This window comes from Ciconia boyciana, chromosome 13 (genome assembly GCF_034638445.1).
Source record: "Ciconia boyciana chromosome 13, ASM3463844v1, whole genome shotgun sequence".
Classification (NCBI taxonomy): domain Eukaryota; kingdom Metazoa; phylum Chordata; class Aves; order Ciconiiformes; family Ciconiidae; genus Ciconia; species Ciconia boyciana.
The window spans coordinates 19,338,838-19,355,018 of record NC_132946.1 but is presented as its reverse complement, the minus strand read 5'-3'; the positions used below and the strand labels follow the sequence as shown (position 1 = coordinate 19,355,018).

At 48.1% G+C, this 16,181-nt stretch overlaps 1 protein-coding gene across 7 annotated transcripts in view; it reads right to left on the bottom strand.

Moving 5' to 3' along the window:
• Positions 1-9,442: 9,442 nt before the first annotated feature.
• The window catches only part of TBC1D24 (TBC1 domain family member 24), a 32,891-nt gene continuing 26,152 nt past the window's right edge, over positions 9,443-16,181 (bottom strand). For all 7 annotated transcript variants that reach the window (XM_072877653.1, XM_072877655.1, XM_072877651.1 and 4 more), the window contains one exon: positions 9,443-16,150. In XM_072877653.1, coding sequence (XP_072733754.1) covers positions 15,996-16,150 — 155 coding nt within the window. In that variant the 3' untranslated portion in view covers positions 9,443-15,995. The remainder of the gene's footprint in view (positions 16,151-16,181) is intronic.

The window sequence follows — 16,181 nt, the reverse complement described above, 5'->3', positions numbered from 1 at the left end:
GGCAAAGCCCGGGATGCCACGCTCTGGCTGCGTGGCCACCTCTTTTTGGGGATGGAGCTTTTAGCAGATGCCAAGAACAAGCAGCCACAGGGCGCCGAGGAAGAAAAGCCTGATTTTGGGTTGTTGCTTGGTGCCACGCTCAGTTTTGGGGAGAAAACATGGGTTGGTTTCTACCAGGAAAGGTGAGGGCAGAGGCTTTCTGCTGCCTGGATGGGAGCTGCTTCAGAGCCATGTGCCCCAAATCTGTCCTTCGTTCCTGGGCTGGGACAGTGCCATGGCTCTGCTCCCCCTCCACAAACCCACTCCTCCTCCAAGCTGCCAGCTCTCCCTCAGCCTGCAGAGCTGGCAGGCGGAGAGGGAAATAAAACCTTGGCTGGCTGGCAGGACACACCGCCTTTCTGCAGAGCTGCCGCTGCCGTGTGGTGAGGTGGCCAAGAAAATAGCTGTCTTTCTGCTCCAAGCTGTGCCAAGGGCAGGAGCCTCCCCTCCTCTGCCTCCCTGCCTGACTCAGCTCTCATCAGAGTACCCCACTACCAATTAGCAAATTAAATCAAATCCCTCTGGCACTTCCCAGGTATTTCTGCACAGCTGCTCTGCTTTTGGCTCCTCTAGCCTTGGCTCCTACACTCTGATGGAGCATCACCTCCGGCACGCTGCCTCTGGCCGGCTGCTGTGCCGTGCCGTGCCATGCCCTGCCGCGCCGCGCCGTGCCGTGCCATGCTGTGCTGTACCATGCCTTGCCATGCCAGCCTCTCCTCTGGGCTTCTCATGCCTATGGACCCCTCAACAACTAGAGATGAGATTGAGCTGGTGTCGGTGCCAGTGGCAGCTTGGTGGCAGCCACCTGGGAGCCCCCAAAACTCCTCTCCTCCGGGGCTCATCGGACGTGGCCTCCTGCCCTCCTCCTGCACACACTTCTCTGCCGGGCTTGCCTAATACATATAGAAAAGGATATTTTTGCCTGGGTGAAGAAATTTGCCAAAACAGGGTTAGATTGTCTCCAACAACTGTTCTGTGCATGAGTTGGAGCAACCGGTTTTCCTGCAGATGTGTTTCTGGGTGTGGGTGCTGGCAGTGCCCCAGTCTCGCTCTGCCTGGCTAGGGGGTCCACAGGCATCATGCTCCGGCCCCTGGCAGCCTCCGTTAACTGATTATGGGGCATGACATCCCCACGGTCTCACCTCCCTGCCCAGCTGCTGGGCAAAGGATGTGGCAGCCGGCTTCGCTTTCCCAGCTGTGTCCTTGCTGCCCAGGAGCACCCAAACCAAAATGCTGCGGGTGAGCCAAATTAAACAGCACTGGTTATCACTTTGTTTTAGCAAAGACAAACTGAAAGGGAGATATAAGGTGTTTTCCTTTGCTTTTGTTATTTCCCTCTCAGCCCGTTATTTCCTTGCTTGGTTTGCTGGGGAATGGGAGTTGCCTGCTGAGCCCCAGCTGGCTCCAGAGCCGCTGCCGGGTAAGGCACGAGGCCTTTTTATTTTAAGACTCATTTTTCTGTTTCCTGGGTTTCACATCTCTCTTGCAGGCAGTTCCTCTCCTACAACGCCCACTGTGAAACATCACACCAGTAGCAAGAGGATGGTTAGCTAATCATGGGGACGAAGCGCACATCTGCTTATCTGAGCTGCCCGGACCCTCGCGCCGGGGCAGGTGGCCACGCAGTGCCTGCCGGGCTGTGCCGGCACACTGGCTGTGGAGGCCAGCGCCTATTTTCCAAGAGCATGGGAACCTCATCAGGAATGAGCATCTCATCGGGAATGAGAAAGATCACAACAATGCAGGAAAGGCCCCGGCAGTGGGAGGGAAAAGTTTCTGTTTCCCTTGGGCTGCAGGAAATGATCACAAAACCCCACTGGGCAAAATTCACATCCTGAGATGAGGCGGGCTGGGCTGAGCTTTCAGGGTCTCCTCTGTCCTTGGCTTCATCCATTGTCTTCTCCTCTAAACCTCCAAAGAGAAAGCGCTGGAGCTCGCAGCCAGGGTCGTACCCAGCCCCTGAAGGCTGTATTTTAGAGCTGCCTTGCAGGAGAGTGAAGAAAAAGCACAAGGTTTCTCCATCAGCCCCAGCTCCAAGGCTGGGATTTGCTGGACTGGGGCGGCTGGGCCAGCTCTGCGCACGCCTGCGAAGGGGGATGAGCAGCGAATGCCTCTGGCTGCTGCAGCCAGGGAAAGCGGAGGCAGGTCGAGGTGGGACCACAGTCTGTGGCAGCCTGGGGCTGTCACAGCCTTTCTCTGGGGTGCCAGAGGTGGGCTGGGGACAGTGCTGGGGTTTCCTCTGCCCGTGATCATCCTCAGCTGTGCTAGGCATGGCATCAAACACCTCTGGAGGAAGCTCCATCATGCCTAGTCAAAGATGGCCTTAATCAGACCACTTTGCTATCCTAGCAAAGAGAAAAGACCACAAGGAAATCCGGAGACCTCCAAAGGGTCCAGTGCCAGTTTTTGGCAGAGCAGGGAGCGGGTTGGTTACCTGTTGGTTCCTACTATCCTTTTATATTTGTATTACAGGTGCACCCCAAGCCTCAGCAAAAGGCAGGGTCCAGCCATGCCCACCGCTGCCGGCAGGAGATGCACTGCCCTCAGGGGTGACATACCCAAGAAAGATTATATCTGGCAAGAGAAATTACTGTGTACCATGGACCTGCTCACCTCAATGCCACCAAAGCAGCAGATCTGGACCATGACCCCAGGGTTTCCAAAGCCCAGTGCTCTGCTTTTAGTGCTTTTTAGGCTGGCCATCCATCACAGGCTCAACAGGCATCTCAGGGCTGCTGGGAGATCTTGAATTTGGGCTCTTTGCTGGGGCAGAGAGGCCAAAACCGCTGGGTTTTGAAGAAGACACAGCCGAGACGGCAAAGTTCAGTGGATGCAGATGAAAAGGGCAAGAGCGTTTGTGGATGACAAAAGATCATACAGGGATATTGGCTCAGAAAAGGGGAAGAGGTAGAGGAGACTCAGTGGAAATATGTGGGGGGGACATGAAAACAATCAGTTCCTCTTTCTACCATATCCCGTAAGTACAGTGCAGACACTAAAGGGCAGCATATGTGGAACAGATTAAAAGAAGCTGATTTTATGTATTTTGTTTACTGTCAGATTTTGAAATATACTGGCATGGTTCAGAAAGCCAGAGGTAAGGACAGCTGCAGCATGAAGCCCAGATGACAACACAGGTAACGAAGCACCGTGCTTTCCAGCACTGCTTTGAGGGTTTTATGAAACCAAGGGGTTTTACAGTGGGAATAAATCTAGTTTTGTGACTCCTTTGTCTTTTGAGAGAGAGGGAAACACTGTCACCTTTAGTCCCCTGATGGAAACCAGGGACAGCCAGAGATGAGCACAGTCCCCGTGGTGTCCCTGCAGCCTGGCCCTGCATGGGACTTACCCTCCCCACCACCCTCCTGTCCCCGGAGGGAGAAAGTGGCCGGATACCCCCTGGCATTTGCCAGGAAAGGGAGGACACCTCCCAGCAACACGGGGGGCTGTGATTAGATTCCAGCCCCTTAATTAAGGTCAGGGCAGTAAATCTCGGCGAGCCAAACATCTCGAGCCAAAGCTGAGTCTGGTCGCTCCTCCATTCTCTCTCCAGGACTCATCGCTCTGTCTTCACCCCATCCCTTGCGCGCAGCTGGCTCTGAGCTGGCTGAGCACAGAGGAGAGGGGGGATGTGCATGGTCTGGGGCCTCTCCAAGGAACACGCCATTTCTTCCCTAAAGAGATTTTTTCCCATCAGCTGACACAGTCAGGATCACACGGGGCAGCCTGAGCTCAGGAATAGCTCATTATTTAAGAATGCCTGTACGGCTACATATGTATTAGTAGTATTTGCTGATGCACAGGCACCACGCTCACGCAAGCTATTGCTCTGTCCCAGCACCCTGCTCATCCTCATGGCCCAACCCTTCCCATTTCCAAGCTTGCAGAAAAGCTGCTGTGTGCTGGAGCAGCCCTGGCAGAGCCTGTGGCACTCGGCTCGTCACCATTCGCTCACCGGGAGACATGGGCAAGGAGCTCCCCACTGGGGCAGCTGGATGGGGGGCAGCAGCCTGAAGCTCTGGACCTTGCCAGGGAGCCCCTGGGGACTGCATGGTCTAAACCCAGCTGCATGCCCCTGCGGGAAAGGCAGCAGAAAACATTTGTGATTGTGACAGAGAAATTTTTGTCCCCCGGGGGCTTTCAGGACAGATCCCTCCCGTGGTTGTTTCAGCGACTGTGAGTGACCAGCAGCGGGGAAGATTTGTTCGAGATAAGGTTCTTCAGAGAAAACACTGGGGGTTGTTTGAGGCCAGGGCAGAGCCATCGCTTAGAGGACACTGGCTGGCTCTGGGTTTCAAGTGGGACCTGCTGGACAATCCCCAATCAGGCAGCCCTGGGAGAGGGGAGACTGTGCAGTCCCACCCTGAGGTGGTCTAAGAGCCCACGCCTGATGGCAGGAGGGACAGAGCAGGTCTCATGGCCTTGACCAGGGGGGAAAGGTGTTGCTGCAGCAGTGCCCAGGGCCACGGAGGGCTTGCTGCCGAACACGTCTGCTCCTGTTTGCCAAGAGCGGCATGTTTCTGCAAAAACACTGCCCAGAAATTCAAAACTTTCTAATTCTCCCTCTTTCCTGTGCTCACAGCACAACTCCTTTGCCCTGGAGGTGGTTGTTCATCATGTGCCTTTCACCAGCCCCAGCAAGCGGCTGGATTTCACATCGCTGTGCTTCCGAGAACCTCCCAGGCTGGAGGCACACAGACCCTGGAAAGGAAGAGGACCTTATGCAGCCATCTCCCAGTCTTGTTTAACCTCTGCAAGTTCTTCTGGTTCGTAGGGTGCAGATTAAACATTAAGCCCTTAAAAACATCCTTTGCCTCAAAAAACCAGCATAAAGGCAGGGCAGGAACTGGCTAGTACAGATGGTCATGAGAGCATACCCTTGTCGTGTGTACAAGGAAACACAGATCCAGCCCCTGCAAGTAGGCTCTGGCTGCGTGAGAGATGGATCACGGCAGAGGTCATGAGACGCAATTCAGGCCAAAGGCTTCTGCTTGGAACTTGTTTATGCTGGTTTATGGGCCAAGAGCCTGCCCTTCCCTTTTCTTTTGGGAGCCCTGGACCCTCTTCTTTGCAAACAGCTCTTTAGGGCAGCCCATGAGTCGGGGCAGGTGGACGTTGCTCTGACCCAGGGGACAGGCTCGAGCGAACATCTGCTCCCACCAGCTGAAGGAGCAGCATATCTCCCCTCCCAAATACAGGCTAGAAATTCTCTCCAAGATGTCAGTCCGAGCTAGAAGCAGCTCCAAAACCCTCAGGGGGTTGAGCACAAGGTAGGCAGCTGTCCTGGAATGAGAGGTGCTTTAACCTTTCCTTGGAAATCTCTACACTTGCCCCTACCTCCACCCCCAAGGCTATGTTGAACATGGCTATGTTGAACAAGGCTATGTTAATCAAATTTCCTCTGCTAGTCAGTTATTCCCCGTGTGGTTTCCACTTCTGCAATTTCAAAAATCTGTACATGATCTTGTTATTGCTCACTAGGGAAGGAAGCTGTCCCAAGAAGACCCACACCCTCAGAAATGCTGAGAGTTACGGTTGAGTAGAGCCCTGCAGTCCTTGAAGCTAAACTGCTCCCTCCAGAGTCAATAGTTCATGAACGGGGAACAAACCCAGGTGCACAACTCACGGCGTGGCTGCAAGTGAAGCTGTGACTTTGAGAAATGCTTTGCCTTTATCTGCCCCAAAAGAGCGCATGATCACACTGCTATGTAGGAGCTGTGGCTGACGTTCCTGTAGCGTAAGAGAAAGCAAAATGAACTTACGCATATAGGTTACGACAATTGGTAAAAATTAGGCAGCTCCTTAGAGGAAGAGAATATCAACAAGTACTTCTGTGAGCTGTGGAACTGCTGATATCAGTTTTCCTCTGACTTTGTCTCAAGGGTGGGTAAGTGGGGGGGGACTCTCTTCTATCCAACAAAGGTTACACCCACGCTGCAGCCCTTCCCTCTGGGAGGCAGTAATAGAGGCTCGCTTCCCGGTTCTGTGAAACAGGCAGCCAAACATGGAGAAACTCAGCATCTCTGAGAGTTTGCTACCTCTTACCCCCATTACATTTGTGTGAGTGTGGCCATGAGGAAGGTCCTGCAGCACTTTGGCTGTGGAGGCAGCAAGGAAGCCTGGACTCCCCTGTTCCACCATCCCCAAGGGTTATATCTACGTACTCTCCTCCAGGTGAGGGGAGCAGGTGGCTGTGGTGTGCTGCATCGCTTGCAGGAACACAGCTGGCGTGTGGCAAAGCTTCTGTGGGTGCCGAGATTATAGAAAGGACTGATGCGGATGTACCTATCCCGCCAGCTCAACAGCCAGCTGGCTGCCACGACTCTGGCTGCAGGGCACCGCAGCTCAGCGAGACCCCTGTAGCCACCGGCCTTGTGCTGCTTGAGCAGGCAGAAGCTGCCCTCTCGATGCTAAGGGCTATCTCCATTGAGCACATATGATTCAGCATGCAAGAGGTCAAGGGACAAAATACCAGCCTGGATGTACACCTCTACCCACCTCAGCAAACAGTGACAACTCTTGATGTTTCAGACCTAAACCTCCCTTGAACAAAACCGGACAAGTTGTTGCTCTGCAGGCTTCATAGTGAGCAACCAACCTCATTCTATTTGTGGTCTTTGTTGGGCTTGAATTCAGAGCCTCAAACAAGATGAGTCTACCAAAGCACGGCATACTCAGACCCCTGCAGAAGGTAAGTGATGCAGAAGCCTGCACATTCTTGAAAGGGACTGGCTGCCTGAGGCAATCCCTGCAGCACAGCAGAGAGCTTCACAGTGCGAGGGGGCAAAAGTGGGTCTTCACATTAACCCAGAGGGCTTTAAGGAAGCAGGATTTTGCAGCATGAGGAGGAACATTTGAGGAAGAGAAACAGAATGTGCTCCAGCCACTGTGACCGGGAGGGTGCTGGTTGCAGCCAGCTGGCCCTGCTGAGCTGGTGGAGCCAACTCTGGCGCTGCTCCGTCTGCAACACGCGCAGGTCAAAAATGTGGACTGCCAGTTGTTTATGGCACGGAGGATCCAGCATCACCCGGGTTGGGAGGATGAGGCACTGATCATGGGCTCGCTGGACTTGCACTCTTTCCTATAGGTTTCCAAAGCTGCCTCTTTCACCTTGTGGCTGTGAGAGATCAGGAGGAGAAGTCCAGTCAGAAACCCTGCCAGTCAATGGCAGATGGAGGGCACAGCCCTTAATTTTGGAGGACAACTTAACCACAAAAAGGGAGGTGACTCACCAAGCAAGCAACGAACTGAAGCTGTGTCAGCAACAGGGAAGCGTGTATCCAGGTCCAGGGATAGCGTAGACAGTCCTAGCGCCTTATCTACCTTTGCACAAGAGAAGCCAGCACCAGGTTAGCAAAACAGGAGCTGAATGCTCTCAAATATTGCCCAGCTAAAGTCTGGATCCAGTTCCATTGAGCAGCCGTTTGTGTGATTTGAAAACAAAGTCAGAAGCAGCCTATGACACCAGAGCACAGCCAAGGAGTCAAGCCACAACCCTCCCAGCTGGTCATGCAGAGGCTCTGCAACCCAAAGCAGTGCTTGGGAAGAGTGATAGCAAGGCAGGTCTGGAAACACCCAATGGTGTGCCTTTTAAAAAGGCAGGAAAACCTTTAAGTTTGCTGCCAGAAGCAGTCTTGTGCCATCAGCTGGTTACAAAACATCTCCCAACAAAGCAGGTATCTGTGTCACATTTACAGAAAAGACTGTGCATAGGAAATCCAGAAAAAAAGGCACAACTAGCAAGCATCACGCACTTCTCATGCCACAGCACCGTGGCAAGACAGAGGACAGCCTTCCTTTTCCAGGAGTTATGTCTCCTCCAGCTTCATTACGAACTACCAGCCCTGTGAGACATCACCCATAACTTTCCCATCATCAAGCCCTCCAGGCATGATGAAGAGCTCCCACTACTTGATGCAATCAAGCATACCATTTTCCTTTCAGGTCCTCACTCACATAGCTTAAAGTAGCTGTAAGGTTCAAAACCAACAACCCGCATTGCTGAGTTCCTCAAGATCCCTCAGTTGCATTTTCCTGCTACTGAGCACTTTCATTATAAATGTCTTCAAGGGAGTTATAAAGTGGTGATTTATGGTATTTAATGCTAAGCTCACTTTTGGAAATCAAGTGAACAAAGCCTATTCATACCCCTTTTCCCTACTCCCATCTCTTTTAAAAAAGAAGTACTCATCCTGACAATGTTTACTGAATTTTGGGACTTTTGGCTTGCAAGAATGGATTTATTTCTAACGGAGGGAGAAAGAAGCTGACGACCAGGCGAAGGGGATCCTCTAGCGGCCGCAGGCTTTATTTGCAGCAAGCCCTCATCATGGCAGTGCAGAGCTGGCATGAAAATCACCTCTGAATTGTTTCTGCAAGCTCAGCAATCCCTCTTTTCCACATTGCATCACCTTAGACCACAGCTTTGCTCTTGGAAACACCCGTGTACGGCAGCACAGGAGACCCCCGTGTTGTGTATGAGGTGTATATGTTGTTTGTTTTGTTTTTGTTTTTTTCCTCCTACCTGCCAGGAGTTTCATTCAAACCCCAAGAATTTAGTGGAATTTCACTGGAAAATCAAACAGCTTTTTTTACTTCATTGGTCATCGCCTGCACGGAGTTTCCAAAGGTATTTTATGCAGAGGATCTTGATATCCTCCTACTATACCAATAAGTTCCTGTAGTACCCACAACTCTTACATTTAAGTTTTGGGCATTGGCAAAGACTAGGCTTAAGTAACAGGAATATTTGTTTAAACCAGTGCTGCTAACTAGAAACACTCCTTTCAACCATGGCAAAAAGCATCTGCGCGGTTATCAGAGACACAGGCAGGGAAGAGACCCAGGTTAAACCCAAGCCATCAAGAGGAACAAAAATACTAGTTTTAAACAAGCAGCTCCCAGACTGAGCTGCCTGCCTGCTGCCAACAGTCACGTTCGTGCCGGCACAAGGAAGGCACAGCCTCTAGCGAGAGCAGTGCTGACTTACAGCGGCTGCAGGACTGTAGCTGAGTCGATTATGGCGTTTACATGCAGAGGATGCAATGGCACCGTTGGTCTGATCTACAACTTACAAGTGTTGGTGCCCAGAAGACACCTCTAACCTCCATTTAAACCCAGGCTGGGCTGGGGAAAAACACACTCTCTGGCCCCGCCAAAGGGAAGAAAGCTCATTTCAGAATTTGCCAATCTAAGTTTTTTTACAGTCAGTTTGGCACCTGATCTCAGTGGAAACCTTGTGAGATCTAAAACAGTCAGGAACTGTGTAACTGCTTCACTGTAGTGAAGAGTTCATGTGAGAGAACACATGCTCCAAGGTTTATTTCTCAGTTCCAGCATGCCATTTGCTATGAGGTCTACAGGAAGAAAAATAACTGAATGAAGGACAAAGTCAGTTGCCTCCACAGTCAAATGCTTTTTAATACAATGTAAGATTCTGCACAGTGACACAAATACAATCAATGTAGGGCAGCGATTCCAATGACAGGGTAGAAAAAACAATTCAGCAGCACACCACATCCGAAGAAAATCATCACCGCAAATAATATGCACACTCAACTATGAATAGTCTGAAATTCATGACAGAGAGCTGGGAGAAAGGCATCTCAACATTAACAGCTGGGTGCCCAAGCCTCCGATCTGTCCGACAACCAGACTCCGAGTGTCAGTCGCAGGAGCTGAGCTCTTCCAGCGCCACAGCTGCAGGTGAGCTTTTGGTCCCCAGTGGCCGTGGCATCCGCATCGCTATGGTGACTGCGTGGTCAGTGGGCAGAGGAGCTCACTCTCCATCAAAAATGAGGATGAGTTTCCAAGGACAAAGTACACAATTTCAATGCACACACACAAAGAGCAGTTGATCGATTTGCAAGTGCCAACCTTCCATGGCTAAACAGATCTCTATTGGCATGAAGTTTAACTCTTTAAAGAACAGTACTGCCCACCCCTCCGATTTGTCTTCAGTTATCTCAACACAGAGGAAATGGGAGTTTTCCCCTTCCCTTTGTTAACTGGCCTCATTAATAAGAGGCCAATTAATGTGCTTCATCAGAAAATGGAGCATGTCAAAGAGCATGATCTGTAGGAATTACAGCTTTTGGGTTCAGTGGTGAAGTCAGTCCAGCCTGGCTAACAGCTGGAAACAGTTCCTGTGGCCTGGAAACAGCTTAGATACCATTTACAATAAATTCAGGTTCCTGATGTCAGGAGTTTCTAGTCTTTTCTGCCTTCAAGAGAACATTACAAAGCAAAAACGGCTTCTCAGGAAAGCAAATACGTTCTTGAAGAACTGTGGTAGCTGACACCCAGCCTTCAGCTCTCCAGCTCCACAGTGAACAGCTAATCAAGCAACACTGGCACCCTCCCTGTCATTGCTGCCAGCAGGACTATTTATCAAACATATATAAAATTATACATGTTCCTTTTCCAGGTTAAGTAAAGGTGGCCCATCCATCTGGTAAAGACTGGTAATTAGTGTCTTTAGGCAGGGCTGATGACACGTCATGACCCCGAGTCCCACATTTCCCTACGTACTATTAACACCCTATTACAAGCTTTTGTCACCCTCAGCAGCATAATGGCACCTACAGCTCTAATGGCACCTTTTGGGGGGTCCAGCTCCCACCTGAGATAGTTAAGTAGAACAAACAGTTTATTAACAGCTCATAAAATAATACATTTACAAGTTATTCATTCATTCAGATCTTACAACAGTTTGTTTTACTAACAAACATATGTACAATGTCAACTGAAGAAAACAACGCTCGGTTTGATAGATGCCAAGCAACTTTGTCCTGTCGGGAACAAGAGAGTCCAAAGTTCGGTTAATAACTTGTAGTTGCTAGAATACCATTTTCCACATGCCCCTAGCGGAAATCCCATACATTTGATGTTGCTAGCCTTTGTCAGATCTTGAATATGGCCTTTTAGATGTTTATATTTTCTAACCTTCACTGCCACTGCATCAGCCAATGATGTTAACTTACTTTCATATCTTACTGTAATATCCACCGCTATAGCTTGGTCTTTCTTCGCAAATACCAAATCCGGCTTATATAGCTCATTCCGTTCATCTCGTACCTGTGGCTCCTGAAATACCGTCCATTCTTTCTTTTTGGCCTCCTCTATCAATAACTCACATATATCCTGGCGTCCTGTACTGCCGGACAATATCCAATGATATGGGAACAGGTCTCGTTTTCTGCTAGGCAGTGACAGCATGCTTTAATTTGGGTTTCCTGTCATCCCCTCGCTAAGAATTCTCTTGTAGGGTAGACATTAGCCCTCAGTTGTAATGTCTTGATGAGCTTTCTATGGGGAATGCCCCCTATAAAATTCCAGTCAGCTGTTACTGATCTTATCACGCTCAAAGCTGGAAATGCCACAGCCCTGGGAAACCAACTTGGTCCAGTTCACAAATTCTTGTCTCCGCCAATTGCAGGACCTCGGAAAGATGACTTTTGGATCGGGCATCTCCCATTCCGAGACCTGTTTCTCACCGCCCGGTCCCTCTGATATCACCATAACTGCTCTCAGGTCCCATATAGATGGAATTTTATCCTTATCTCCCCCTGCTGCAATCCACAACCTTTCAAATTCTTTCTCAATGCCTTCCTGCTGAGCTACCACTCTTACTGTTTCATCTGAAGACTGTGCAATTCTGTGTAGTCTTTGGGCTTGCACACTGGGAATCAAACCCACTGGCCTGGGAATACCTAGACCTCCATCCCAAGTGCTGGAATACAGGATGGCATCACAAGTACTTGCTGGAAGATGTAACCATTCCTTGACTGCCGCTCGGATTGCCGAGTCAAGGGTCTCCAGGTACGTTGCTTTCACATCAGCCTGGTCTGCCAAGTAGATAAATCGTGGAATAGTACACCCTTTCAAGATGTCAACCTTCTGAAATGGCTTTAGTGTAGTTTTCCCAATTTGTTGCAACCATTCGTTCACTTCCTCCAGTAGTTCCGGTTTTGATATTCCAGTCCATGGGTCAATACGCAGGCCCAGGTACTTCTCAGAGCTACCGGGTTCAATCATATTGAGGGGAGTGCTGTTAATTGTCCATGGAGGACAATCATTGATCCTATATGAGTCTTGTCGGCTGGATGTAAAAGCTGTGGCCCTTCTCCCCTTGTGTCTTGAGGCCATTTAGTTCACAAAAGACCTCCAAAATTTCAATGTTTTTCTACATTCCTTCCCATGATCCACTCAGCAGTACCAAATCGTCTGCGAATGCCATAGTTGTTACGCTTTTCAAACAGTGTTGGAATGCACTACCCTCCTCCTCCAGCTTGCACAGTAGGGGGTCCACAGATAAGTTAAATAAAATCGGGGACATTGGATCGCCCTGTTTCACACCAATCCGAATCCCAATGGGATCCGACTGTTCACTCTTCAGGTCAATACGAGTATTGATGTTATGGTACAAATTTGTAATCAGGGTAATAATACGATTGTCCACAGCCTTGTGCTTAAGAACCGCTATGATGTGAGAATGGCTCATGGTGTCAAACAAGGACTACAAACATCATCAAGGGCTGTTCAGAGTTACAATGTGACCAAAGCACTTCACAGCTTGGGTACTTCAGATAATTTTAACTTTCTGATAAGGCGCCCATTGTAATCATTGTCTTAAAAAAAACAGTCTGTGGTCCCCACCTGAAGAATTTTGCATGTAACACAAACTGTTGGCTTAATTACCTGAACTTTGATACATGCTTGGTCAGCAACAACCATTAACTACACAGACAAAATAAATGCCTCTTCGCTACTGGAAAGAAAGCCAAGTCACAATCCTCTAAGGTGTCTCACAACCACAATGAGAATTATACATGAGGATCTGCACATGAAAAGGAACATTCATTTTTACTGAACAAAAGGATTGTGTGAAGATGACACAGCATTGTGCAATTCCTCTTGCTAGATTATTGCAGCCTCTTGCTTATTCAGGCTATTCAAATTTTAAACACACATACTAGTCCTGCAGGATGTCTGCAGCAGGGTCATGCTGTATCAAACTAAAACCATCCCTGTGACATGGGCCTCAAGAGTGATATGAATAAGGATAGTCAGCAGAAGGAGGATCACCTGTTAACTCTTTCACCCTCTGCTGTAATTTGCAAACTCAGGTTTGCAGGTCTTTGCTCAAATTGCTCTGGACATAGTGTGCGCTCCAAGTGCGCCTACACCAATTGCAAATGCATAGACATAGAGCAGCTGTTAGACACTGCCAGCCAGCCGGCATAATGTCTCACTTTAAGAATTAAGATTTACCTTCAGTCCCATGCAAAAGACTGGTTGGCCATCTACATAAGCTACAAAAAAGGGGTCTTTTGTGGACCTTCGCTGCCAGGGGGGTCAGAAGTTGTACTCATCTGGCACAAGGGAAGCTAAGCTGAGGCCTGCAATAGACTTTTGAAAGACACTCGAGACTCATGCCTACACCTCACTGATTTTCAGTACTGCTCCTTGGATTCTCACACTAATATCCTATGATGAATTTCTGAGCAACTATGAGTCATTTCTGATTTCAAACACTCAAATCCCTGTGCACTAAGGACAGAGCAGGGAAAGGACCAGTGTTTCTTAGATATGGCTTAAGACATTGTACAGTACTCAGGTTTTGCTGATACAGTTGCATCCGGCAGGGATGGGGAGTGAGAAAAATCACATCACCACTGCCAGCTGCAGGAGATTTTGCAGATAAAACCTATTCATTTTGAGTGGAATATTAAAGTCCCCCAAATCCTGCCAACACACAGCTCGAGGGAATTTCTGACAACTTAACAAGCTGAAAATTAATGCTATTGTGGTGTGTTTTTTTTTTTTTTTTTCCTCCTCCAAGGGCACCTCAGATGAGCTCGAAAGAGAGGAGATATGGACAAAACTGAAATCTCACCTACATTTAAGAGAACCTGTGAAACAGGTAACGTTTTTGAGTGATTTCTTTTCACTGAGGAAGCTTGTGCAATACTAGCAAGTGCAAAGTGATACAGCTAGCTTTGAAAAAATAATAGAAGGCAGCATCAGCCAGTATTTGTAAAAAGCCAGATATGACTGTTCGAGTTCTTCCCCATCAAAATACATAAGTATAAGTGAATTATAGCTCCCCTTCCAGTTCAATCAAGCTTACGGTAAACCTATGAAAAGACAGCTGGACAGAACTCTGAGTGGGAAGTGGGAAAGAAAGAGAGGCCCCATGCTGACTCTCAAACAGGGTGAAATAATCTAATTGCAAATATAAATGGTGCAAAAGACATCTTAAACTGTTGTATATGCAGTCTAATATTTCAAAGAGCTATTCTGACAAAAATTAAACTGGCACCTTAAGAAGCAAACTGCATTTTTGCCAAGTTTGTTCATGTACTTTGCAAGAGGCAACACTTTACCAAGACACATGGTACTTTCATTGATGGCAAGCTAAACAAGCCAACGTTACCAACAAGACTCACCTGTGATCTCTGAATATTAACATGACCCTGTCCAGCCTAGTTGAGATTTTATCACTATAAATTTTTAATTTTTCCTTTTAATGAACTTTAGTAATAACATTTCCCCCACTCTAAAGCAATTTTTCAGATTGAACTGCTGAAAAAAACAGCAATTCCTCTTTCCCTTCATTTTACCTGTTGTGGTAAATCTTCTTACTAGTGAATTACCCACTGAAGCTTTGAGAGCATCCTGTCGTATTCTCTGGACTATCCATTGATGTTATGTACTTGTGCTTCATGTGGGAGAAGCTCTACAGCAGACACCGCAAGTTTTAGATAAAGACACTGGGCAATTGCCTCCAGACATCACATGCCACAGGGCATGCTTGCAGAGAGCCGTATGAATTCTGAGGAATGAGCAAAAGCTTCTTTGCATCATCCAAACCCTACCAGAACACTGCTGGCAAAAAAGTGTTACCTTTTTCAGGATTTCATCACTGGGAAAACTCATGATATGGAGAAACAGTGTTGCCTAGAGTTCTCCTGGGAAACTTGTCCACTTTCAGAATAATACTACACAGAAGATTTCCCTCCCACCTCCCTTCATTTAGTTGTGGGGAGAGCAGTAAGCCCCTGTATCAAAATGTCTAATTCCCCAAACATGTAGGGATATCAGCACAGTTAATTCTCAGATTTAAAGCTCCATTTCAGCTTCCAGGAAAGATGAAGAAAGGGAAGTTTCTGAGCACTGCATATATGCTCTGGCTTTCAGCTGCCTGAAACATGAGTCAGTTTGAAGTCATTATACTGATATGGAATAGGAATGTAAACAAAATGAAGCCTTTGAGATATCGTTGTCCAGTCTGGATGCCTTCCTCAGAGGCAGACTCCTCAAATAGATGCAACTGGAATGTGTTAAGGGTTCAGGTACAAGGAGAAGGATAACTAGCAATCATGGTTCTTGTGTGAATCGAGGGCTTTCATAACTTACGAAATGGTACTGATAATAACTCATGATTTGCCTGCACCATGTCTGCTTGTAGTAGAGCAATGATTTTATGAACTACTGTTCTACGTCAAATCTGAGGTCAATGTTCCCTGTAAGCAGACATTTGATATTACTGGCTCAAGCCAGATACTGGTGCCAGTGGCACACAGCTCTACAGTACACCTCAGCCAGCTCTGTGCCTCTGAGGAATTGCATCAAACTGCAAACCTATCCTGTGATATGGACTTATATCCATTTAGGATGGTTTGAAATCATTACATTTTCATTTTTACCTAATAACAGGACCTGAATCCAGATCTCCAGAGGTAAAGAGCTAAGGAGTTAATCAGATACATTACTTCACCTTGACCTGTCTTAAATAAGAGTAAACAACTAAGCCCTGCCTTCAAGTGCACCATTTAGTAATTACTAAAAAACACTGAGCCCAGCAGAAATTATGTTCTAACTTGCTCCTGAATTAGAATTTGCCTTGGGAATCCTAGGACAACTGAAAAACTAGTTGATTAATGATAGTCATGTCAACCATTCATGGTGTCCCTAAAGCCCCACACCTCCAAGACAGAGATCTGGAAGCTTTCAGAGCACAATGGCTGATTATTGAAAGTATTGCAGTGGCTGGTTCTTCCGTGGTTCAGATCTGCATCGAGGTAAAGAGCCTGGCCATCACCGCCTCCTGTGAAGAGCCAAAGACAAGTGTAAGGGTG